Source organism: Oryzias latipes, chromosome 3, assembly GCF_053564925.1.
Source record: "Oryzias latipes strain Hd-rR chromosome 3, Olatipes_Hd-rR_3.1".
NCBI classification, from domain to species: Eukaryota; Metazoa; Chordata; class Actinopteri; order Beloniformes; family Adrianichthyidae; genus Oryzias; species Oryzias latipes.
Window position 1 is genome coordinate 31,986,763 of NC_136239.1, and position 26,036 is coordinate 32,012,798.

The following is a 26,036-nucleotide window of genomic DNA, read 5'->3' on the forward strand; positions in this document are numbered from 1 at the left end:
ACTACACATTTTTAGATGTGTATATTTATGATTTAAAAAAGACAACACATTAAATATGTAAACATTTTCAATTCCTGTCATAAAATTTAAACTGCTTTAGTACAATCAATTTTTCATTGGCATTTTCTTTTGTTATACATCTTTAGAACCAAATGTTTACCCCACAGAAAGAGAAATAATGTATCCTTTTAGATTTGTCTTGCGTGTAATAAGTGCTTTCACAGCCTGAAATATTTTCTGCATCTCTGATTAAGTCTCTGTCAAAGTGCTGAACATTGAGAGTCGGAATGGCCAATGAACTTACAGGCACACCATGAACCATCAAAGAGGTCCCATTGCTTTAAACGAAGAGATAGTAAGTAATGATTTACTGAAAATATGCACATACAGCATGGGGCCTCATTCCAAAATTTAAATTGAATCTCTCCTGCAAGCGACATTTATTTATTAGTTTTTGTAAGGCTGTTCTTCAAAGGGGTAGTGCTCTTTTAAAAATTGGGTGGTCCTTGATAGTTTGTAAACCTTTTTGAGGTTATTTGCCTGATTGAATAAATCATTAAACTTTTTATGAACATTTTCAAGTGCTAAAAGTTAATCATCTGAACCCAATTATACTTCAAGTGTTTTTTTAAAATCTATATTTCCAAAAATAAAACAGGCGCGTCAGTTCTGAAGTTGTTTAAAGGAAAACATTTGGAGGCTTTCCTTTATTGAGGTTATTATAATGTGTGAATGCATATCTCATTTTTCTTATGGGAAGATTTATTTTACTCTTCCCTTGTTTATAGAAGCTTATGATATACATACAAGAAAGAAAAAAGAGAACTTAACAACCCAATCTGATAGGAATTGTTTTGGTGTTTTTAACATGTTGTGGCAATGGGAAGGGGGCGGAGTTGCCACAACAACAGTGGCAACTGCTGCCTACAAATCAGAGCAAATTTCTACTAAACTCCTGCTGCTCTGCAGAAACTATGACCTATTCAGTTCAATTCAATTTTTTTTGTATAGCCAAAATTCACAACAACAGTCGTCTTGATGGGCTTCGTATCGGTACTATCAAAAAAGTAAAACATAAAATCAAAAAGGATCATGAATACATAGAATTCAATACGAAAATACTAAATTGAACTGACAAACTGACTAAACTAAACTGCCATCCCTGCCCTTAGACCATTCTTCGCGGTAAGGATTGAGTAGATCCTTAAAGTATTCCATCCACCAGCCGACAATATCTCCAGTCGAAGTCAACAGCTCCCCACCTGCACTGAAAATGGTGCCTGTAAAGAACTGCTTTCCCCTCCTGAAGCGCCAGATGGTTTGTCAGAATCTCTTCGAGGCCAACCGATTGTCCTTCTCCATGGCCTCACCGAACTCCTCCCAGGACTGAGTTTTTCCCTCTGCAACAGTCCGTGCCGCAGCCCGCTTAGACTGCCGATACCCGTCAGCTGCCTTTGGAATCCCACAAGCCAGCCAGGCCTGGTAGGACTCTTTCTTCAGCTTGACGGCATCCCTTACTTCCGATGTCCTGTACCGGCTTCGGGGGTTACCGCCGCGACAGGCACCAGAGACCTTGCAGCCACAGCTCCGAGCAGCAGCAGAGACAATGGAATCCAACTCACCACCAGGTAGTGATCGGTGGACAGCTGTGCCCTTCTCTTTACCCGAGTGTCCATGACACAGGGCCGAAGGTCGCCTGAAACAACTACAAAGTTGATCATTGACCTCCCTGCCTATGGTGTCCTGATGCCAGGTGTATTGATGGACACCCTTGTGCTCGAACATGGTGTTCGTTATGGACAAGCAATGACGAGCACAGAAGTCCAAAAACAAAACAACATGCAGGTTGAGATCAGGGGGGCCATTCCTACCAATCACGCCCCTCCAGGTGCCACTGTCATTGCCCACGTGGGCATTGAAGTCCCCCAGGAGGACAATGGAGCCCCCCGCTGGGGCACTTTCCAGTACCCCCTCGAAAGACACCAAGAAGGCCGGGTACTCCAAACTGCTGTTCAGTCCGTAAGCCGAAACTACAGTCAGAGACCTGTCCCCCACCTGTAGGCGGAGGGACATGACCCTCTCGTCCACTGGAGTAAACTCCAACACTTGGTGGCTGAGCTGGGGGCTCACGAGTAAGCCCACACCAGCTGGCTGCCTCTCACCATGAGCAACTCCAGAGTGGTAGAGAGTCCAACCCCTCTCTAAGGACTGAGTTTCAGAGCCCAGGCTATGTGTGGAGGCGAGCCCAACTATATCTAAACGGTATCTCTCAACCTCAAGCTACTTCCCTCCCAGAGAGGTGACGTTCCATGTCCCAAAAGCCAAATTCCATGACCGGGTTTGGGCCGCCGAGGCACCCGTCTTCGACTGCCACCCAAACTACATTGCACTGTCCCCTTTTGAGGTCCCCTACAGGTGGTGGGCCCATGGGAGATTGGTACCACGTCGCTCCTTCGGGCTGAGCCCGACCAGGGCTCTTCCAACGGGCCCCGGTCGGGCTCAGCCCGAAGGAGCAACGTGGGATAGCAGTATATAGTTCAAAGTCATGCAGTTTGTGCGCACTGACATACTGTTTGCTTTTCCAACTGACAAGTTAGACACTCTCTAATGTCGTTTATAGATTGCCATTGTACTCTAATATGTTACATGAAGCAGAGAGTGAGATGAGCAGATTCTCCCTCAAGCAAGGCGACACTCTAGGTCAGGGGTCGGGAACCTATGGCTCGCGAGCCATATATGGCTCTTTTGATGGTCACATGTGGCTCGCAGACAAATCTTTAATTATAGTTTTTTTTTTTCATTAGACCAGTCCTTCTCGGGCGCGATGCGATGTCAGAGGCGCGCAGTAGTAGCAGTGCTTAGAGAGAGAAATCTGCGCCAGCGCTATAAGTTTACAATTATCTATTATTTCACAGAGTTTGTACCAGCTGGAAACCTGTGAATTGACGTGCCTAAAACTGCGCGCTCCCGTCTCTGAGAAAGAGCGCGCAGTTGCGGGGACGGGATGTGTGAGGGAGAAAGCAGAGGGTGGGGGTGGGGTGTTGTGGGGACAGGCAGCAGGTGAATCGCGCAGGGATTGTAAAAACGTAAAACCCGCTTCCCATCACTCACTGCAGCGTGTGAGTGTGTGTTTGGCTCCCCGTCTGCATGTGATCAGTCTTTCTCACATCTACAGAACATTCAGACCTACGATCACGTTTAAAGTCTCAACGCCTGAACGAAGCAGAAACTCACCACGTATCAACCAGACTAGACCATCAGCAAAACTACCACGAGAAATACTCATCATTTATTAGCAACAGAATAACAATGTTATTAAAAAGAATCCACAGACTTATTTTACTTTAAAAATGTTAAAATTAAATCAAATGCACACATTCATTTGTATATTTAGTTTTAAACAAATTGTCGCGGACTGACTTGGATGGCTGTTGGGCCGCGTTAAAAGTTCTGGAGTTCATTGAACGCGTCAAGCAGAGATCTGATTGGCCCTCAGTTCTGTCGTTCAGCCTGTTGTTAGGTAGTTTGGACCAATGGGGTTCAGCTATGGGCCGAATAAGGGAAATGGGAGGCCTGGAGCGGGAGCAGGGGAATATAAAGTTGGGAGAAGCGCTCTCGTGTCGGCGGGAGAGATTCAGGAGTTGCTGAATTAATTGAAGGGCGTTTGTTGCGGTCTGCAGTAATCGGAATAAAGAACTTTAAAAGAGGTTAAGTCTCCATGCCTCAGTGTGGGGAAAGGACACTACATTATTGTATGGCTCTTTCGAAATTAAATTTCAAAATATGTGGCATTTATGGCTCTCTTGGCCAAAAAGGTTCCCGACCCCTGCTCTAGGTGATCAATACCTTCACATGAGCCTGGGACTCAGGAGCAAAGCACTTTGGGTAATGAACTGCCTGCTTGATGCATCTCTCTCACAGGTTGGGATAGCGGTGGTAAAACATGGTACTGCAACAGCAGCAATTCTTTAATAGGCTATTTCTCTTCAATCATGCTTCTTTGCCACACAGAAAAATGTCTCACAGACATAAACTAACCAGCCCATCGACGCCACTGCAAACCTGCAAAAACTCAACGAGCCTCTCCTCCTTTTTTCATGTCCTCTCTGCAAAAACATCAAGTGTTTCTCACTTTCCAATTCCAAACGTTTTCCATTTATGCTAATACTTTTTTTAAACATGTGTGCAAAAAAAAAAAAAGAAATCAAACAAACAGAAACCTGAGGCTTCTTTTTAATAATAAAAGATGAAATTTCACAAGAAATGTAATAATTTTGATTTCCAATCCATTTTTTATTCTGAAGTTCAAATTTTGTAATGCTTTTAGAATAAAGTACAGTCAATGTGTATATAGTTCATATTCCTAATGGTAGTAAGTTTGTCTCCATCTGTGTTTGTCTCCTGAACAGTTTCAGGGGGGAAGGGGCAAGGTGTTCACATCCCCAAAGGCAGTGTCACATAGTCACTACGTACATTTTGCACAAATGGCACCATTGCCATTTGGCATTGGCATAGAAAAACTGGCATGCCAAATGGCACCAATGCCAAAAAAATTGTTCATACGTGCAATACACTTAGAAAAAGTGAGAAAAGTTGTGGTCTTCATGTGAAATTTTCAGATGTATCACAATTGAACCACGTTAAACCACGGAAGAAGTAGGAATAAACCGCGCAAAGATGTAAATCAATGTAGAACATGAACTGTGCGTGATTATTACACTGTTTATATGCAGTTCATTAGTCATTTGTACATCAGTTACATAATGTGTGCTGTATATGTGATATATAAAAGTTATACATCAGTGATAGTACATGTGTAACAGGCCTGTTGGACGTCAGTGGACATTTGTGGAACAGTCATGAAAAGCCACAAATTTTGGTATGCATCTTGCAAAAATCATGCACAATAGTACAATATTCACATAATAATTTAATATAAACCGTAAAAAACTGCTTAATTCTCAACTGACCAAAAATTTTGAACAGCTCAAAACCGAATAAAGACCCGTTGGCCAAAACTCTCGACAGACATCTGCCCACATCGACGTATGACGAACGCAAAAAAAAAAATCTTGGCCTCATTTAATTTTAGCTTATTTATAAGTATACAAATTTGAAAAGTACATGTTTTTGCTTTTGTGATTTAAATGAATTGAATGTCATGTAAACATACAAACCTCCTGTGGCTGTGGTTCTCATTGATTCTTATGTTGATTCCCAAAATGAGCCAAAGCCACTTAGTTGAGTTTTATAAATAAAGAGAACAAAAGATTATAGCTTTTGTCAAGTTAAGGAAAGAGTATTTCAGTAAACACAATCTGTAATTAATCAAAAAGAGTGCTGAAATAATTATAAAATGTTGCTAAAATAAAATGGTGCCATTTAAAGTGCAGGAAAGAAAATAAGCTAAAATAAAGAGGCTCTGTGTTGCTGCATTGTCTCAATAAAAAAAAGCTTCTCTTTGCTTTAGAAAAGGTCATTGAAAGATTTTCCCCTGGGCATCTTTGCCAGATATAAACAAAAATGAGAGCAGCCGACTTGATTTCCTCTAAGAGATTGGTTTCCTGTTAAACGTATATTAACTGGATGGAGACATCATTCATGAGATGTTGCCAGGGACTGCTGCTGAACTATAAAAACCTCAAATCGATTAGCTATGAGCGACCAAATTCTTCCTTTGTGAATGAAAACAGGTGGTAAAAATGCTTTGTTTCCTTTGCTCAGTCTGTTGAAATCTATGTATCTTTTTTACATCTCAGTATAGAGGATCAGATCCCCTGGGCTTTTATCCAAAGAACTTCCTAATTCTATTATAGATATTGAGCATTGCATGAGTCTCTGTAAATTCTCAGCACTAATATAATAAAGTAAAAAACATTTGCTAACTGTTCTGGATCAGGGTTTGTTAAACTCATTGTTACCATTTGTGGCCATATTGTGGTTGATTCTTCCTGCTTCTGCTTCACATTTTACATTAACATTATATACACAAAATTAAAATTTCAGGATTCATCATCATCGTCATCTTTATTTATAAAACACTTTAAAACAACTGCAGCTGAGACCAAAATGCTGTACATCTTTAAAAAAACTTAAAACAAAAATTCATCAATATGACAAAGATAGTTTAAAAACACAAAGAATTAAGAAAGAAACTAAGTCTGGATGGGGTTTAAAGCCCGAGATTAGCATGATAAAAAGAAAAGGAGTGGGTAGAAGAAAAATCCATTCCCACGCCTACAATATTTATGCACATTTTGACAAATTGAATATCATTGTTCACATGAAACAAAAATCAACAACTAATCATTATTTTGTTTAAAAAGAAAACAATTATGTATTTAATTACTAATAATTAAAAATGGTTAATATCCTGTGATTGACGTGAGAGAAAAACAAGTTCATCCTCGTCTTTTAAGGATTCCACTGGTAAGTTCTTGACAAATAAACAAGCACATAAAAACAAACACATTGTGCAACCTAATACTGTCACAAAGATTAAAATAGTGTAAAAAAGAAACAACAGTCATACACTTTTTTTGTTTTTCTTTGTACTTTTGCTGTCAGCCTATTTGATTCTTTTTGCGATTCAGTTTCATATGAATGGATGTCTGCAATTGTTTGTCAATTTTATTTGAAAATCTGCATCATGCAAGTGTTTGAATGACAAATTATTTATATATCCTTTAAAACAATAATACCTGCACAAACGCAACATTAGCAATACACATCTTTGCAAGAATTAAAGACCTTGTGCCCTTTTGTCTCCTTGTCTGATTAAAAAGGAAGGAAAGATCAATAACTGATCAGTTCCTATTGATCTTTTTGCACTGGTCCAGATTGGGTTCAGTTCCAAACCCCAGAAGAGTCCTTGGAGCTGTTCTGCGTGCCTGACGTGGATCTTTTACTTGTTGTCATAATGACAATCTAGGACTGTAAATCTGCTATGCACAGATTGCTCTGCTGCATCTCTGACTGCACGGACCCACTAAAATGTCACTTTCAGAACCAGAGAATTTATAATCCTCTGCTAAGGAGAGGGAACCCAGTAAATTATTCTAACTCATCTAAGACCTTGCAGGTTGTGTCAGCTGTTGAGGAGTCCAGATGTGACACCAAGCCTGATGTCTTGGTGATACTGATTTATAAGAGTGAACCGGAAACACCACATATCAGAAAGTTACAACATATTGCAAGTGTATAAAAAACAAACAAAAAAAAAATTTGGTGTAGTGATCCATTTTTATACGACAACTTTGGAGCCAAACTGTCAGTTTTAAATTCTATTTTTGTTTTTATTTATTACACATAAACAATGATACGATGCGTTCAACTGTTTTCTAAAACGCCTGAATTCGGTTTGTTTGTATAAAGTGTGACAAACCAGAACTCTGGAACATGCAGCTGAGGAGTGAAACCGGATCACAGAGCGAGCAGAGGTCCTGCAGGAAGCAGGGAGGACAGACTGAGAGCAGCGCGCCAGGGCAGGGCGCCGCACCGGAGCGCAGCCTCCTCAGGTCCAAGGAACAGCTGGAGAATTGTGTCTTGGCTGCCTTACTATGGAGCAATGGAGACCAGCTCAGTGCGAGTGAAGTGACAGACCCGAGCGCGCAGATTCCGGCATGTTTGGATGGAAACGCCGCAGCTCCGGTTCTGCGCCTGGCAACCCCCGCGGAGCAGATGCTGCCGTCAGGATGAGTTGGGCTCCTCTTCTCATCCTCACGTACTTTTCCGCTTTGATGCAGAGTAAGTGATGCTTTTGTCCTCCATTCAGAGTTTATTCAGCTCTAATATTCCACATGTGTTTTTTAAAAAAAGCATTACAAATTTGAATTAAAGTGACATTTACGCATCCAGAATGTAAAGAAATGGATCAAAAAATTGGAGACATAGAAAAATGAGTTTTTTTCTGAATAGATTTACTTTATTCTTAAATGTTCACTTCATCTCCTTTAGAGACAGTTAAATGAGTCGGTCACGCTATTAAACTTGCCTAAAGTGACCAATTACTCTTTTGTCACAGTTCTGGTTTTGATTTGGTTCTTTTTAATCATTGAGTTTTTGCAAACCTGGTGAACTTTAGCCTCCATTAGGAAGAAAAAAAGTATCAATGTTTTAAGTGTTTTCAGTAAGACTTTGTTTTCAATAAAAGTCAAAGTGGAACAACTACATAGAAAAGGATTAATATTGTTCCAAAGGGTTTATTACATTGCTTAATGGTTTCAATTGCAGTTCTCCAGAATAATGAGTTTTTGTACAGAATGACTTTTTCATCTCCACCACAACTTGCTCAGCTTTATATGGACATGCCTGACCTCACTTACAATCAGAATGATAGCAAGTCAACATTCACAAGAGGCGTGAGCTTTTACAAAACAGTATGCAGTTGTATTTGTTAACAGCAGCTGAACTCTTATGGACTGGGTGTTTGCAAGTCCTCTTTTTCCCTTGGGAAGACGGAGCTTGTTTAAGTCAGTTTTCCAAGAGCTTTGACAACACACCAGATGTTTGTTGAGGTGAGACTTCAACCAGACCAATGACAAAGGCACTGTTATGGCAGGCTGCACTGGTCTGCAGGGGGGCCAAAACTGTTGCCATGATTCACCTTGCAAACCTGCAGGACTCTAGAGCTGATAATGACACACAGCTTGAATCGTAAGAACTTCATAGAACTTCAAAAAAGATAAAAGTACAATAAATCTGTGTGGCAGTAATGGCACTGACTCTTCTTCAGTGCTTCTGTTAGGAACCTGTAAACTCAGCTTCTCTAAAGTGTAGAAGCATGGTTAAAAAATTCAATATTAATTTAATATGTTTTAATATAAAGTCAGTAAAATATTGCCACAACAAATCTTAAATATATCACATTAGCAACATATATTTCAATGTAATTAATTTAACAGATACACAGTTTTCACAAGGTTCTTTTTATTTATTGGTTGTTTTAAAATTTAAATGTTCTAAAACATTCAGGACATTGTATTTCACAATCGTGTTATCGTTAGAGAAGATTCTAGCATTTGCTTTTAATGCATTTTCAATTAAAATTCCATTAAAGCCACATTGAGAAAAGTTTAATTCCTAAAAGACAAGACTTAATAAATTCATAAGTTCAACATAAAGATGGTAAAAAACAAACCAACCTTAATATTTTTAATCATCTAAATTTAAATGAGATGGCTTTTCTTCAGTCTGTGAACATTGTTAATTTGAGGACAAAGCCTTAACAACACATCATTATGCAACCCCATTTAATTTATTTAAAAAGAAAATGTATCTGTTAACATTAAACTAAAAGATTTATACTTGAGCACCTAAAGCAAAAAGTCATTTTAGTCTGACGTCATAAAAATCATGCAATCATTAAATCTAACACACAGCACAAGTGTGACTTTTGACAAATACATTTATCTGGATGGTTTCCTACGTTGTTTAACTTGAATACATATAAAAACTGATAAATAAAGTAACCTTGAATAATTGACTTTAATGTCTTTATTTAGATCACCTCATACAAACCCACCTGTAAATGGAAATAAAACTAGTTTAAAACTAAAAAGTGACAAAGGGTTTTAACATTTCATTTTAATAACTTGAATCTTATCTTAAATAGTGGTTGTTAATACAATTCACTGTCAATTTTGGTTCATTTTGAGCAATACCATTCAATGACCCTTAAATTGACCCAGGACATCTTTAGCCAAAAGTTCAACCAGTGTGATTCAGAGATAAATATCCGGGTACTGAACAGTGCAGGTGAAGTTTTAAAGATTCCTTGTATTTCTTGCAAGATAATCAAGTGTAAATTAAATATATGTACAAAGAAGAATTAAAGGAAAATCCATTCATATTTTAGTTTTATAAAGTTCAGTCTTGTTGTTTTTTCATATTATTCGGGACATTATCAGAAAATTCGACCTGTATGTTTTAAGTGTAGTGATGCTTTGATCAGTTTTTCCTGCCATCATGTGTGTTGTCCGCTGTCATGACACTTGTTTTTTTTACGTTATAGTAAAATAAACCTACCGAGCCTAAATCCAAATGTTTTTCCAGTTTTCAATATTCTTTAGTGGTATAGATTGATTTGATTAACAACTTGCCTCAGACAGATCAATCTGATTGGATCATAGGGAAATAAATCGATTCATCAATTAATCGATCCATCACCACTGTTAAATAGTTTAAAGACTCACTCTGATAAAAATCCTGTTTTTGGTGTTTTCAACATGATCTTGTGGCATTTTTCTGATGGCAAAAGACAAAGAAAATTGAGCTTAAAATTGTGTTTCTGGGTATTTCTTTAATCAAATCGTTGTGAATCTAGAGTAGACAAAAATAAATGCCAATTGTAAAAAAACAAATTATTTGTGGGTGGGACACAAACTTCCTGCTCAGAGCTCTCAGCAATGGGGAGGGGAAGGGGGGCTGGGGTTGCTCCACACCAACGATCTTGCTCATAACTTAAAGGGAAAATTTCTTATATTTAGTGCCGCTCTGCAGAAGCTTGTCCTAGACAATGACACAGGTTTGGGGATTTTGCCTAAAAACAGCATGGTGAAAGACTGCTGGAAACACTTAGATTCAAACTTTACGAAGAGGACACGTGACTTTATTTTTTTAACTTTGTACTGAAGATGTTTTCAGATGTAAATTGGTAGATACTTCATGGAGGTGCATTGTTCCCAGTCTGTGTTGCTGTTTTGCAGTGGAGGTCTTACTAAATAATGTATAGAAGCCTCCACTGGTAATGTCTGGTTCTGTTGATGTAAATATATACATCTGCTTAGTGACTCTAATAAATTAGTCTGGATGGCGTTCTTTTGTTTTCAGTGCACTCATCACTGTCCTAACTATTTATTTGAACCGGTTGGGGTTCTTGTACAATGTCATGTAATAAGGGTTTTGGTCTGAATCAGAGGTTTTCGATGCTCAAACACAAAGCTCTCGTGAAAATAACCAACTGTGTGACCACAGGCTGCAAAAGTGCTGACTCAGAGGAGCGTCTAATGAACATGCTGCTTGGAAAGCATCGCTACAATCCACTCATTCGCCCAGCCATTAACAGGACCGAGAGAGTTGAAGTAAAGCTGCAAGTGTCACTCGCACAGCTCATCAGTGTGGTAAGAAAGGGAATATGCAAACCCTGAAAATGTGTCTTTATTTATGTGTATGCATCTGTGGGGATGTTTTTGTGGGAGGCGTAGAACAGACCAGTTGTAAATACAGAGATGGGGGTGGGTGGGGCTTGAACAAAAGAAATGGGGTGATTGAAATGACCGAGCATGAGCCACAAACGTCTGAGAAAGCAGTTAATTACAAAGCCGTCTCTGCCTCAGGCCACAGCTCTGAATAAATGGATGAAGTGGAAAATAGATTTGGTCAGCTGTGATCTCTGCCTGTGTCATGTCCAGATTGAAACTTCAGCACATTGGATTAAAAGGGGCCATAAAGCTGTTTGAGCCACAGCGATCAAGACTTCCATCTGATTTACAGTGGAGGCCCCTCCCCAGTCCGATAGACGATGGCGGGAGGAACCCTCACAGCCTCGGTTTATGAGTCTGAATTGTGTACCTAACTGACAAATGCCATTTACTTCAGCTGCATGAACTAGCAGGCTTTTAATAAAGTTTTGCTTTTTGTGTAAATGCAAAAAAAAAAGGTAGCTATTTGTCATCTCATGGTTTGTTTTCTAGTTTTAGGAAACATTTTTGACTCGCCATCTTTTTTCAAAACTAGAAAATACATAGAAACCACCTAAAAATATACTGACAGAGTGACTACTTTAGAAACAGAAGGCCAGCACCTCCTTATAGGCCCACTTAGGTGACATTTTCACGTTTTTGGTATTTTTAATGTGTTCTTGTGGCATTTTCCTCATGATAGAAGACCTATATAAAGAGCATTTCTTTATTCAAATCACTGTGATTATGTAGACGAAAAATTAAGTTGTACTAGCTGTGACCTGTGCTATAGTTGGCGTGCCACAAGCTCCCTGCTCCAATCCTTTCTGATGCATCTGAGGCTGTAAGCTAGCAGGAGAGAATGTCCATTACCTCAGCCCACAACTCTGTGGTAAATTTCCAATGAACTCCTATGTCCTAAAAAAACATGGCATTATCATGATAAAAAATGAACATGTTGCACTTCTGTTGTAGATCATATTTCCTGGTTTCTAAGATGAAACACCGTCATAACATTCATGGAGTTAATACAAATAGTTATAACAAATTTAGGTCACATGAAATTTTTGGAAAACAACTAATTTTTGGGGGGCACCATTTGCAAATAAAGGCTACAAAGAAATAAGGCACAGAGAAATAAAATGGCTTATCTTGCTAGTTTTGTGGTTATTATGTAAAGTTCTTAAATGTCTTAATTTTCAGATAAATGACCTCTTCCAACCTTTAACTTTTGCTTTTTCAGACTTGCACGATAGACCGTTTCTTTTTTGAGTTGTGGAAGTGTGTCTCTTAGTTTAATAAAACAACATTTAAGTTGTTTAAAGGCTCAGACAGAGAAGCTGCTCAGACAGCAGAATTAACCCTTTTTAGGTTTAGCGTGGACAGAAACAGAGGGTCTCATCTGCCCACAGCAATGACCGTCCATTCAAAAGCCACATTGTGCATTATCAGTTTTATTTTCATTTTGCAACAATATAGTCTCTTTTTTTTGGAAAATACTTTTTATGTTCTGTGTTTGAAACTTTGCATTTAAGTATGTATCTAATACAAATTTTTAACCTTTCAGAATGAAAGGGAGCAAATCATGACTACTAATGTTTGGATCACTCAGGTAAGTGTTGTCTTGGTAACGTAAAAAAGCCTTTGTGTTGGGAAATGTCCTTCATGCTGAACTTGAATCAAACTGTGTCCGTTCCTCCTCTCTATGTGGAACAAATGCTTAAATAATTGTGGCTCAAACATATTTCACTGATAACAAGGCATGCAATTGAACCTGGTGTTGTGGATGAGCAGTGAAATCTAACTGAAGAGTTTGACTCAGTCGCCTTGTCTCCCCAGCATTGGGTTGATTACAGACTGTCATGGGACCCTGCAAAATATGAAGGGATTCAGAAACTGCGTATTCCATCCAGACATGTTTGGCTGCCGGATATCGTTCTATACAACAAGTAAGCTTTCTCAAAGTTTTGTATTTTTTAACAGCTCTCAAGCTGCGTACGCACCGTCCTCGGCAACGCCCATTTAAGTGGCCACTTCCAACGAAAGGTCTGTGTAAATGTGCCCCTGCATTCAAAACTCTCATGGAACATCTGCACAAGGTTTTACAACTGTTTTTGGGCTCAACGTACAAAACACGTGGCCATGAAGTTAGTGTTGCCACACTCTTGAAACAATTGGCTTATTTCTTCAACCTAATTTTTGGGTTAATCATGTTGGAATATATATTTTGGGTCAGTTTTTGGAGCAATACATATTTTTTAGGTTATGGTTTTATTTTTTTTCCTAACATTTTTTTCCCTTTCTTTTCTTGAGATAAAATGTCCCAGCAAAAAGTCCTTTTTTAAACTCTGAGATGGGTTAAAACCTACCCAACTTGGGTTATTTCTAAATATGAAGTTATTAGTGTGGAGCTAAACCAGGTTGAACTCTGACCAGTCACAGACTTAGTAACTTGTCAAACTCAGAGTGTAGCTGGTTTATCTGGTGAACCCAGACTCGGTGATGAGCCTATCGACATCTGCGTTTTTTTTCAAATAAAGATAAGCCAAAGCCACTGTCTTGACAGGATGGAAATCCAAATCCGCCCTTCCGAGGATGCTAGCAATGAACTGAACCATTTCTTTCATGTCTAAACATGAAAATTGTTTCATGTCGATTGACACCATTTCAACATTTTGCACTAAGCCTCCTCCAACTGTAGGTGGTGGACATGTGCTAATTGAAAGTAGAAAAAGAAAAAGAAGTCCCTCCCTGCTTATACAGTGTGAGCACCATGGGCTAAACCGCATTTAAGATTGCACATTTACGTGGCTAAAGAATAAAAACACGATAACCATCTGTGAATACTAATTATTACAGTGGAGTTGACCTATTTTTCTGAAAGACAATGGAGATTTAAGCCTCAAAAATGTGGTTGTCTCTGCTTTTCTTACAGTGCTGATGGTATTTATGAAGTTACAGTCTTCACCAACGTCATTGTCCTTTTCAATGGCAGTGTCAACTGGCTCCCTCCAGCCATCTATAAAAGCGCCTGTAAGATCGAAGTCAAGCACTTCCCCTTTGACCTGCAGAACTGCACCCTCAAGTTCCGCTCTTGGACATATGACCACACAGAGATTGACCTGATCCTGAAATCTGAGGCAGCAAGCATGGATGACTTCACCCCGAGTGGTGAGTGGGACATCATTGCTCTGCCCGGCCGACGGACAGTCAACCCCACGGATCCCACCTATGTAGACCTGACTTATGACTTCATTATCAAGAGGAAGCCCCTTTTCTATACCATAAATCTAATCATTCCATGCATTTTGATCACCTCTCTGGCCATTTTGGTGTTCTACCTGCCTTCAGACTGTGGAGAGAAGATGACTCTCTGTATTTCTGTCCTCCTGGCACTTACAGTGTTCCTGCTTTTAATTTCAAAGATTGTTCCTCCTACGTCACTCGATGTTCCCCTGATTGGAAAGTACCTGATGTTCACCATGGTACTGGTGACCTTCTCCATTATCACAAGTGTTTGCGTGCTCAATGTTCACCACCGCTCTCCAAGTACCCATACCATGCCTTCCTGGGTCAAGCTAATATTTCTTAAGAAACTGCCTGCTTTGCTGTTCATGAAACGGCCCAATAACTTCTCTGGCTGCCAAAGACTGCGTCAGCAGCGCTGCCTAAGAGCCAGAAGATCCATATTGGGTCTGGACTACCCAAACGCTTCCAAAGCTTGTTTCACCTTGTCGTCCTCTGCTCTACTACCCTCTGACTCTGCCTTTTCCACTCCAAGACACAAAAATCTAGCTCCTACCATGGGGTATGGCTTGTCACGCAGGAAGGGGGATTTGAGCTCCTCTGATTATCCTCATATTAGTTTAACTCCCACCCAAGATTATCAGCAAAAATGCAAATCAGACTGGACAGCTGATGTCAAAGAGGCCGTGAAAGGAGTACGCTTTGTGGCCGAGCACATGATGGCAGATGACGATGATCAGAGTGTATGTATGCTTTTAAAGTTTCCATTTGTTTTACTTACAATTATACTTTTTTCCTTCTAGTTGAGACATCATTTAAGCTCAGCAGCAGCAATCCACCATCTTTCCCCTATAATGCAAATCAAAAAGCAAGCTAGTTTTACCTGCCTCTCAAAACCTGGACATAGAGGAATAAAATCAGTAGACATGGATAGAAGTCCTTAAGTGTGAATGTGAGTGTGTGGTAGAGGGCTGCATTGGGATTGGGTCCCGCCGGGTCCCGCGGGACCCAACCCAAATCTCGCGGGATTGGGCGGTTTCAATTGTGCTGCGGGCGGGAGCGGGCGGCAGAAAAAAAAACCCGCGGGATCAGTGCTGCCATGAATATCTCGTGAATATATATTAGCAGACTACGTTAGGCTGAGCGGCTGTTGGATTCTTATGTACTGAAGCTCCGTGAAGGCACCAGGTAGAGACGCACAATGGCCTCTGTCATCTAACCTGTTGTTGGGGGTGTGCAGCGCCCCGCCTCTTAGTGTGTTCTTTAAAGCCTGATACCGCGGTCCCGTGTAGGCGGAGCTACCAGCTAGAGGTTCTGGTCTGATCGCTGCATGGAGCGATGTGTGCAAAAATGCATGATAGACACCAAGAATGTGGAGAGATCAGGTTTATAATTTTGAAGAGTTCTACTTGGTAATCATGTTTCCATGTTTGGGTTTATAAAATCATCCCAGCGAAAGTCTGCTTCAACTCCCGCAGTGAAAGCTGCGTCTGAATCTGACGCCCGTGTTTCCATCTCTCTGACAGAGTTTGAAGCCAAAGCCCCTCCTCCGCCTCTTTACCTGCTTTTCCTCTCTACCTGTTCATATACTCTGTAGCTGACAGTTGTTTTTCCCCGCGCTCCCATTGTATTCTACAGAGAGAGCGCAAAATACGGTCATCATAGGTTAACACGATAGTCAGGGTAGATAGCGCAGCACACGGATGAAAGAGCTGTCAATCTATCCGGCAACACTGCGCGGATAAGGATGGAGCAGGTTACCTGGCAGGGACATGATGTCAGTGGATGAAGCAGAAAAGAACTTCAAACGAGGTTCATCGTGAGTCACGCATGGTTCTCAGATCTGCGAATCAGCAAAACTGGAAAAGGCTGAAGCTAAAAGTATTTTTCTGTCAGGAAAAATATAATTCATAGATTTTCAGATCTGTTGAACCATTAATGTTTTTTTCCTCCATAAATTCAAATGACTTTGACCTGCATCTTTACCGGCTGGTTCAGCGCGCTTCAGGCCGTCTGTCTGCGCGCGGACACACGCACACTTTTAACCGAACATAATTTGTAAAAATATATTTAATAATTAAGTTGCAAATTTCAAAAAAGAGGAATGCATGAAAATATGAGGCTGGAGGAGGGACACGAATCTCTTAATTAAACTTTAATATCATCAAAACAAAATACGTGTTTTTTTCCTGCGGGACGGGAGACGATACAAAATCAATGCATCTCTATTACTGTGCGGGACTTAATTCTATGAGTTTTGCGGGTGCGGGCGGGAGTGGACATACATATTGCGGGAGCGGGCGGGAGTGTAACGCATACGTTGCGGGAGCGGGCGGGATTGGTCAGAAATTCAGCGGGCGCGGGCGGGATGAAGAAAATAGTCCCGCGCAGGGCTCTAGTGTGTGGCCCTGGGACAGACTGGTATACCTTGTTTTTGTCTAACAGTGCCTGGAATAGGCTCCACTATCTCTGTCATCCCAAAAGGCATTAAGTGGGTTTGGAAAATGGATGGATGGATGTGTATTTTTTAAGACCCAAACATTTGATTCAGCTTAATTCCATATCAGTTTGTTTAATATAAAGATGTTTTTTGTAAAGATGTTTTTTGAGCATCAGAAAGTAGTTTATTGAAATGTTACCATTAGTGAACCAATCTGAATAGTTTTAAATAAATTATTCACTGTCATGGTTTCATTAGTTATGGTCAAACCAAACACTTCTTCATAATTGTCTTTTGACTAGAATAAACAGTAATCTCCTTTTTTTTAAATTCAAAACTCTATAGGTGCTTTTACATTCAACCAGTCACATTTGATCCAATCTTTAACTACATTTTAACATTCTGTAAACTTAAGTTTACAGAACAAAAAATGGTAAAACCGGCATCTATAGTCCTCATCTTGGCATTCTGGTTTGTAGCATGTATCATTATAATCTAACAGCACTAGTTTTTCTCTATGAACAAATTATTTAAAAAGTCGTTTTTGTTAGAGATGTACATACAGACTAAATTCCGTCTGAACTTTGTGTTTCTGCAGGTGATAGAGGACTGGAAGTATGTAGCCATGGTGGTGGATCGTATGTTTCTGTGGATCTTTGTGATAGTTTGTGTTGTGGGGACCCTGGGCCTGTTTCTCCAGCCTCTCTTCCAGAGTCAGATGATTACCAGCCAGCAGCCCAGCTCGGACAAGCCTCGCATCTGATGGGCATCCACAAAGACCACCTTCAGAGCTGTCATTAACATGTCTGTCAAACAGATTATTATCAGAACATCCGTGCCAAGAAAGGTTTACTTTTAACCGTGAAAAGGCTGGCAAAAATGACACCAGATTTGAGTCAGAAAAAGACAACGGATCTTTACATTTGTTTAAATGTTACCCATCAACACAATTTGGCTTAAAATAACATTTTCCATTCAAGGAGATACTGCAGACCTAGATGAAATGTGGTTTCTCTGCCCCCAAGTGTATTAAAGTGTTACACAATTATGTCTAATAGGCAAAGGAAAGTCTGCTGTTGGATGTTGTTTAACTGATGTGCTCTTACCATGTCAGTGTAATACAATAAAGACAAAAAGTGTCCTCTTTTACTCTGATTAAATGCATAAAATGTACACGGTGTGAAATTGTCAGTGTTCTGCCAAAGTGCTTTCCAAATTCTGTTTTTCTGCTGATAAATGTTGTTCCCGGAGTCTGAACGTTTGGTGAAAAAGTGAGATATTCTGTCAAACCGGAAAGACAGGTTCTCATCTAAAAAATAAATGTGCTGTGAGGTATATTATAAGAAAGTTGTAGGGGTAAAAAGGAGAAGATTTAGGGTCGAGCTTAACCTGGTTATCGTATTACTAAGTCCTTATGTGAAATTTGAATTCACTTTAAAGAAGAATGGCTTGTGTGAGCGAACACACGGCCACACTAAAGGTTTACTGTTCAATACACTGTGCTGAGTGAGCTCGTTAGAGATTGTGCAAACTGTTGGTTATTTTGTCAGACGCTCCTTTTAAATCAAAAGATGGCACACAGCCTTAGCTTTGAAAGAGGGTGCTGCAATTTACAGTTTTAAGAATTATTTACTGCTTTTTTTTCTTTACCTCATAGCTTTTCAGTTATTAGAGAAAAAGGAAAATCCATTCCATTTTTCTCAACAACAAATCACGCTGTGGTCATATTCAACTTTTAGTCCATGTTTTTATTGATCAGGAGCCCAAATGCATCAGCAGTTCGTTTTCATATAAGGAATGGGCTGCAAAAAATGCTTCTTTAAGCGTGTTGATGTGACTCCAAGAAAGATTTAGTTGTTAACATTGTACAAATCTACTCTAATATTGTTTAATACGTATAAAGAGACCCATCATGTTGTTTGTTCATCTGTGAGGGCTTTGTCTTCAGAATGGCCAAAGCCTATCATTGTTTCTGTGTGCAGATGAGTTTTTACTAAAACTTTATTTTTGAAAAATTTTATTTAAGGGGAAACTGAATGCTATTTTGTTTTAGTTCAGCTACAGTGTTTTGTGCAAGCTTAAAAGAAAAACCAGAGAAAAGGAATCCTGCCCACAACTTGGAGGCACATTTCTGCCGCTCTGCAGGAACCACGTTCTGAAAAACAACACAGATTTTTTTTTATTTTGATGCTAAAAACAGCATAATCATAATTTAAAGACCACTGGAAACGATTTTTCAATAGATCATAAGATGATTGGAGTTGATTGATGATTGGAATTTAAAAAGGTTTCTTAATATTTGAGAGGAAATTATGTGAAACATACAGTTCAAAAGAAGTGTTTTTATATGTGCTATGTAAATAAAATAAAATTGACTGAAAAGCAAAAGCACAAATGAATAATATTGGTTGCTTGTTGATATTCGAGATGCTATCGTCACCAATCATCTCTTTTCAGTCTTGATAATTTCCTGTTTTGACTTTATTTTACTTGAACTCAACATTAGACTAAGATAAAGCCCAATCCTATTTTATAAAACTCTAATTTATTTTACAATATTGCCTGAGAATTATGGGATGGCGTTCAGCCACTCACTTTATTTGTGAATAGACGCTGCTCACCTCTGAACAGCTCCCCTTGTGCCATTGAATTAGACAGCTATAGGTTGCACGTTTTTTTTTTTTTTTCGATGGTGGCTTATCTCAGTCAGTGAGTGGCTGCACGCCTCAGCGTGGCTCTGCCTCCCTCCTCCTTCCTCCCTGGTCTGCAGCTGCAGACGTGCTGTCGCTCTTTCCACTTTCACCCGCTTTCTGTTTTGCGGAGCTGTGCTGCTGCTGACCCTGGATTTATGTGGCAGCCCTCCATTTGATTAAGGATGACTGCCAGAATTTGTTTCAGATTTCCCGTCATGTTGTTCCTGCTTTATCTTCTGTCAGGTTAGTAGTGATGGTTCTGTTATTTTTGAAATGACGGCCCCTTACTTGTTGCTGTAGAAACGATTGTTTTCTTTTACATTAATTGTGATGTCTTCTGATTCTCGATTCAATAAAAGATACCTGGTAATTTTTCAGATGTGTACACTTTTAAAAATAAAAATCCTGTAAAAATGACTGTCATTTTGTATAGCTTTGATTTAAAATGATATATTTAGTGGAGAATGATTGTGTTTTTGATGCCAGATATAATGTATTGCTTCAAATGACAACACAGGAAAATTTTTTGAAGATTAAATATATAAAAAACTAATTCCACGAGCAGTCAAGTTTAGATTTTTTTTCATTTTAATTGCATTATTTGTTGGAATGAGTGCAGTGAGTGAACCGAGCCTGACACTCTGCTCTGGTGCAGGAGGCACATGTTCAGAAGCAGAGCACAAGCTTTTCTCTGTCATATTCTCCAACTACAATCAGTACATCCGACCGGTGGAGAATGTGTCTGACCCGGTCATCGTGCAGTTCGAAGTTTCCATGTCACAGCTGGTTAAAGTGGTAAGTGAACAAAATGAGCATCATCTTCATTCTCCTCGTTGGTCTGGGAATCGAATATTTACCCTTATTGGTAGATAAAAGAAGAAAACAACATGAGGAAAAAGAGATGTTTGAAAATTTTAGTTCAACCAATAAGTCAGACCCACTTTTTCTTAAAACCGAAATTGGGTATTTTACCACAAACCAAGAGGACCGCAGAATCAATTTCTGATATTTTTCTGTTACATTGATGTCACCATGGGTTGTTACGGGTCAAGAAAGACCATGATTCACTGCTTTGGCAGACTTTTCTCATTTAGCAAACTATCAGCAGCATATTTTGTCGACATCGACTCCCTAGCTCATGATCTGGAGGAAGGAGAAAGATAAAAACACAGGCAAGCAGGGAGGCTTTCTGTCCAAGCCAGACAGGATGGGAAATGTCAGGTGTCTGAGTGGCTCTCAGTTTGGGCCGCCTTTATCTCTCACCAACTGCCTCTTCTGATGAGGATCCTGGTTTAAATGCAAATTTTTGATTTGATTGCAGGCCAGCAAGTCAGACAGGCTCTGTCTTGATTGAGACGGATCCACGAAGGACAGAGATTTTAAGTATAAGGAAAAAAGGTCAAAAACATCCAGGAAAAAAAAAAATCCTTTTAGGTATTTCTTGTATTTTTTGGCTCCTATTTTAAAAGCTGCATATCATTTAAAAGGAACTTTTGACATCCTTTTCATAGAAAAATGCATCCAACTTTAGGTAAGCATTAGTACCTCTCATGTAGTAATTTGTACTTCAGAGGTTTTATTTGGACCTTTTTTTATTTTAATGATTAGGGAAAAATATCTGATTTTTTAATTTTCTAATTTATCAAAACCAGGAAAGTTAGTTTGAACTCTGCTTTGAAAAAAAACATTTAACTTTTTCATCCAAGTATTAGCAAAAATGAATAATGTTGCCAGAGGGCTGCAATGAGTATTGAGGACCTGTGAGCTTCAAAACAAGACAGAATGGTGGGGGAAATTGCATTTCAAAGACACAGCAGCACTGACGATGAGTGCAGGCGAATCACAAGGATGTATCCTATAAACGTGTTTAACATCGCAGGTTGCAGAGCTCCATGTGCCGACAGACGAATGTCTTTTTCTTGGCAACACCTGGTGCTCACCTCCCAGACGATTGGTCTTGGTTAACCTGCATGAATTCCATCATCCACAAGTGACTTAGTTTCGTCTGTCAACTATGTGTTTGTCAAAAGTATTTTAAAAGGGTTTTTGAGTATTTTGACCCAAAGAGAAGTCTTGTTGTTTCCTTACTTGTAATAATTAATTCCAGGAGTAGCTTTTTTCATTCTTTTCTTTTTTTTTTTTGAAGATCTGGCATGGAAGATTCAAAAAGGAAGAAACAAATCAAACTAAAGTTAAACATTTTTCTTTAAACATAAAAAGAAATTCTAATTACTTTAAGCACAACATTACTTTTTTTTAAAAAGTTAGCTAAAGCAATACTTTTTTGTTTTATGTGCATTATTTTGCAATCACGGATAAAACAATTTAAAGTATTATTTTAGATATTATTAATTTTTGTTTTATTCTTGCCAGCTAAAATCAGTATGTGGTACAATTCCCTTAAAAATGCAAAAAAAAAAAAAAAAGAAAAAAAAAAAAAGAAAAAGATTTTTTTTTCTGTTCATAAAGCTCTTTTTTCCTTTTAATTTCTGAAATATTCCTGTTTCATCTCAAAATTCATCAGCATGGATCATTCTCGGGCTCCTGTCCACCTGTATTTACTGGAGAGCATGGGAGCTGGCTTGAATAGATAATAGTTCCATGAAAGGTTAATGTTATGCAGTGGGTCATGTGATTCGTTCATTTACGGTCTAAATCACACATAAACCTGACCCCCACAGCTTTGCTATCCGCTGCCCCTCTGTTAGCTGAGAACTGAGTGCTGTGCTTTGACCTCCTGGCTGCAGCTGTCATGCTCCTGGCATGAAGGACTCAGGTGCGTCTCTCTGAGACTTCATGTCTGGGAACAAACTGATGCCTGACCCTTCAAAAAGCTCCCATGTAAGTCCTTAGAGCCGACTTACATGATTGCCTATGACAGCATCCCTCCAGTTTGGACTTCTGATGTTAATATTTAACTAATTCTCTTTGCTTTTAATGTCTTTATAATTGAGTTTCTTTTTTCTTTTTAGGATGAAGTCAATCAGATCATGGAGACCAATCTGTGGCTGAGACATGTAAGTTTGTGGTGTGGGGACTACAGTCCTTGAGGAAGGACATAAAGTATAGATCCAGCCTCGAGCCATACAGGATTCTTAAGGATTCAATGACGAAATGAATTGTATATGCAAAGCTTCACACGTCGTTTTATTAGAGGAAAATTGCCCTCCAGTTTCATCATTTATGTTGTTCGTGTATTCAAATAAATAGATAACCTTACTAGCAAAATAATTTGAGGATTTTTATGTTTTAAGTGATTTGGGTAAAATGAATTTGGCTACATGTTCCAATTTACAAAACTGAGCAAATGAAAAGCAAATGTCCAGCTTGGCTTTTCTTGTTCACGCTTGGCAGATCAAGTTTTGTCATTAAGTAAACAGTTGACAGCGCTCTGCTTCCAAGTGCAGCCTCAGGATTCTCATGAGGGTCATTTCTAAGGAGATTTAAAGACGGAGGTCAAGAGGTCCATAAACTATGATGCTGCTGTCACACACGTATACATCACAGCAGTGCTTCTCCAAGCACTTTACATCAAACATTTTGCAAAGGCTTTGATATTCATCTACATTTATAAAAGGAGAAAAGAATAAATTGCTATTAACTTTATGGTTTCTCTCATTTTTTCAGTACTTTACTGCAAATATTTTATGTTTTTAAATGCTGAAAAGTTCGAGAAGTTCCCTTCATCTCTAAATCAGATCATTCTGATATGAATATAACTTTGGGGAGGATTTCCCTAAATTTAGAGTAAATATCCTCCATTTTAATTCTAAAACAGAAATGTTCAGTCTTACTTTTAATTTAGCTGCACTGTACTGCACTTGTTGAAAACGTTTTTTTTGTGTAGATTTATCCAAATATTTTAATATTCAGTTATTATTTTTTATGGTTTTTCTAAATGAAGAAAATGTATGCTAGATTTGTCTGACATAAGGCCTACACCATGTATAAGTCTTTTTCACAAAACCCAGTTTACTAGTTTTTATTAACTTTTTTCTCATCTCTTTTTTGCAGAATATTTTTTTTAAACAAAATTTGTGTCCTTCTGATTTGTTTCACAGATTTGGAATGACTATAAGCTCAAATGGAACCCAAAAGAATTTGGAGGTGTGGAGTTCATTCGGGTACCGTCCAACAGGATATGGAAGCCTGACATTGTTCTGTATAACAAGTGAGTTTCATGGGTACACTGTCGTTAAACAAGTACTGCTCACAATTTTACTCCTCAGTTGAGTTTGTTTTATAAAAATATCAGTAGTCTCTTTTATAACCTTTGTACTCATGCAATCTTCCCATGAATCTGTTTTTACAGTGCAGTGGGAGATTTCCAGGTTGATGACAAAACCAAGGCTCTGCTCCGCTTCAATGGCGATGTTACTTGGATCCCTCCTGCCATATTCAAGAGCTCCTGCAAGATCGACGTCACATACTTCCCCTTCGACTACCAAAACTGCACCATGAAGTTTGGCTCCTGGACCTACGACAAGGCCAAGATAGACCTGGTGTTGATTGGCTCAACCATCAACCTCAAAGACTTCTGGGAGAGTGGCGAGTGGACTATTATTGACGCGCCAGGTTACAAGCATGACATTAAGTACAACTGTTGTGAGGAGATCTACACAGATATCACATATTCCCTCTACATCCGCCGCCTGCCTCTTTTCTACACCATCAACATGATCATCCCCTGCCTCCTCATTTCCTTCCTGACGGTGCTGGTCTTCTACCTGCCGTCCGACTGTGGGGAAAAAGTCACGCTTTGCATCTCCGTCTTGCTGTCTTTGACCGTGTTCCTCCTCGTCATTACAGAAACAATCCCCTCTACCTCACTGGTCATACCATTGATAGGAGAATACCTCCTCTTCACTATGATTTTTGTCACCCTCTCTATTGTCATCACTGTTTTTGTTCTAAACGTCCACTACCGCACGCCAAAGACACACACCATGCCCTGCTGGGTGCGGCGAGTCTTCCTTGGACTGCTGCCTCGAGTGATGTTCATGACCAGGCCGGAGAGAGATCCAGAAAAGGTGGCAGTGGGCAGCAGTGTTCAAACGGTGCATTTGAGACCCTGCACCGTGCATTCGTCCGGTACTCTGCAAAAGCACAAAGCTCGGGCTCCGGGATCCAGTATGATGTCGAGCCTTACGAACCGTCAGCGGATACTGAACAACACAGAGCTCTCAAACCTCAATAATAGGAGTGGAGACTCGAACAGATGTGCAAGCTCAGGGTTCCCGGGCAGCGGAGAGCGCTGCAACTGCTGCTGGCAGAAGAGATCTGGCAAACTGCCTTACGACTCTGAAGGAGGGAGTGGGGGACTGGGCTGCCTGGGAGCGCTTAGTGGAGGCGGTGCTATGGGGATTGGAGGAGAGACACAGTTCAGCAGCTCTGAGTCTCTAGATGGAAGAATCATGTCCCTTCTGCCACTCTCCCCTGAGATCAGGGAGGCCATCGAAAGTGTAAAGTACATTGCAGAGAATATGAGGCTGCAGAATGATGCAAAGGAGGTAAACAGGAGTTCTTAAAGTTGTTTTACATTCACACCGGGCTTTTGTGGCAGGTTCAAGAATGTGATTTTAGTATATGTTGTTCACAAAGGTCTGTCGCTATCCAATACTAAGGCATGTACTCACATTTTGAAGAGGCTTGGTGCAAAATGTCAAAGTTTCTTTTTCCAGGCTTTTTTCTTTCACAGCTCTATTCTGACACATGAAAGACTTGGTGTCATAAAATTTCAGCCGGGCACAAACCGCAATTATTAATCTCTACATTTTGACCATGTTTACAACAGTTGATACTTCCGTTTTTTAAAAAAGGACCCTACCCACACGTCACTATCAAATCCCAGTCCCTCATTGGTCACAGTTCAGCGTTGTCATGATTTTGCTGCCAAGTTCAACCGGTTGAACTTCCAGGGTGCGATCAATGTATTCCCGTTTTGTATGTAGAGCCCGCAACCGGACTTAAAAACTTGCGTAGTGATACGTGTACACAAGCGCTCTGAACGCGGAAGCCTGAAATTTGGGTTGGCGCATGTTGACATCAACTTTTTATTGAAAGTGACTTTTTGAACACGAGTCGATGGGTTTTTAGGCACATTCGGTTGAAACGGTCGCTTAAACGTGCTTCTCCGAGCTCTTCTTATTGTTCTGGAGTCCTGCATATGGATAGTTTCTCTGAAGTGGTATCTGCATTCTTTCAACAATGAAAATGTTTTCTCTTTCTCTTCCAGGTTCAGGATGATTGGAAGTATGTCGCCATGGTTATTGACCGGATCTTCCTGTGGGTTTTTGTTCTTGTGTGCATCCTGGGAACAGCTGGCCTCTTCCTGCAGCCTCTTCTACTCTGGGACGATATTTGATTCAGTTCCATCAAACTAACATTATAAACTGTTCAAATACACACACTACCTGTTCAATAAAAGAAACTGTTCATGGAAAAAGGGGAAAATGGTTGTCCCATGGTAATTCTTTT

General features: G+C 39.6%; 2 protein-coding genes across 3 annotated transcripts; both read left to right on the plus strand.

Moving 5' to 3' along the window:
• The first annotated feature begins 7,426 nt into the window (after positions 1–7,426).
• Positions 7,427–19,254, plus strand: chrnb4 (cholinergic receptor, nicotinic, beta 4 (neuronal)). Its single transcript, XM_004067424.5, has 6 exons — positions 7,427–7,746; positions 10,975–11,120; positions 12,748–12,792; positions 13,020–13,129; positions 14,116–15,169; positions 17,465–19,254. The coding sequence occupies exons 1-6, from the start codon at positions 7,623–7,625 to the stop codon at positions 17,627–17,629; spliced, it is 1,644 nt and encodes a 547-aa protein (XP_004067472.2). The 5' UTR covers positions 7,427–7,622; the 3' UTR covers positions 17,630–19,254.
• A 348-nt stretch (positions 19,255–19,602) lies between these two features.
• Positions 19,603–26,004, plus strand: chrna3 (cholinergic receptor, nicotinic, alpha 3). Of its 2 annotated transcripts, none has more exons than XM_023953625.2 (6): positions 19,603–19,802; positions 20,215–20,354; positions 22,532–22,576; positions 23,621–23,730; positions 23,872–25,069; positions 25,795–26,004. In XM_023953625.2, exons 1-6 carry the CDS (start codon positions 19,742–19,744, stop codon positions 25,921–25,923), a joined length of 1,683 nt encoding a protein of 560 aa, XP_023809393.1. In that variant the 5' UTR covers positions 19,603–19,741; the 3' UTR covers positions 25,924–26,004. The 2 variants fall into 2 exon arrangements, with proteins under 2 accessions (XP_023809393.1, XP_078800738.1); XM_078944612.1 differs by lacking the exon at positions 19,603–19,802 and adding an exon at positions 22,241–22,400 and having other exon boundaries at positions 20,217–20,354.
• Positions 26,005–26,036: the final 32 nt, after the last annotated feature.

Coding starts and splice junctions, on each gene's coding strand:
- chrna3 (XM_023953625.2), top strand. CDS start 19,742: ATGACTGCCAGAATTTGTTTCAGATTTCCCGTCATGTTGTTCCTGCTT. Junction 20,355..22,531: donor TGTCACAGCTGGTTAAAGTG/GTAAGTGAACAA, acceptor TTTTCTTTTTAG/GATGAAGTCAATCAGATCAT. Junction 23,731..23,871: donor GACATTGTTCTGTATAACAA/GTGAGTTTCATG, acceptor CTGTTTTTACAG/TGCAGTGGGAGATTTCCAGG.
- chrnb4 (XM_004067424.5), top strand. CDS start 7,623: ATGTTTGGATGGAAACGCCGCAGCTCCGGTTCTGCGCCTGGCAACCCC. Junction 11,121..12,747: donor TCGCACAGCTCATCAGTGTG/GTAAGAAAGGGA, acceptor TTAACCTTTCAG/AATGAAAGGGAGCAAATCAT. Junction 13,130..14,115: donor GATATCGTTCTATACAACAA/GTAAGCTTTCTC, acceptor CTTTTCTTACAG/TGCTGATGGTATTTATGAAG.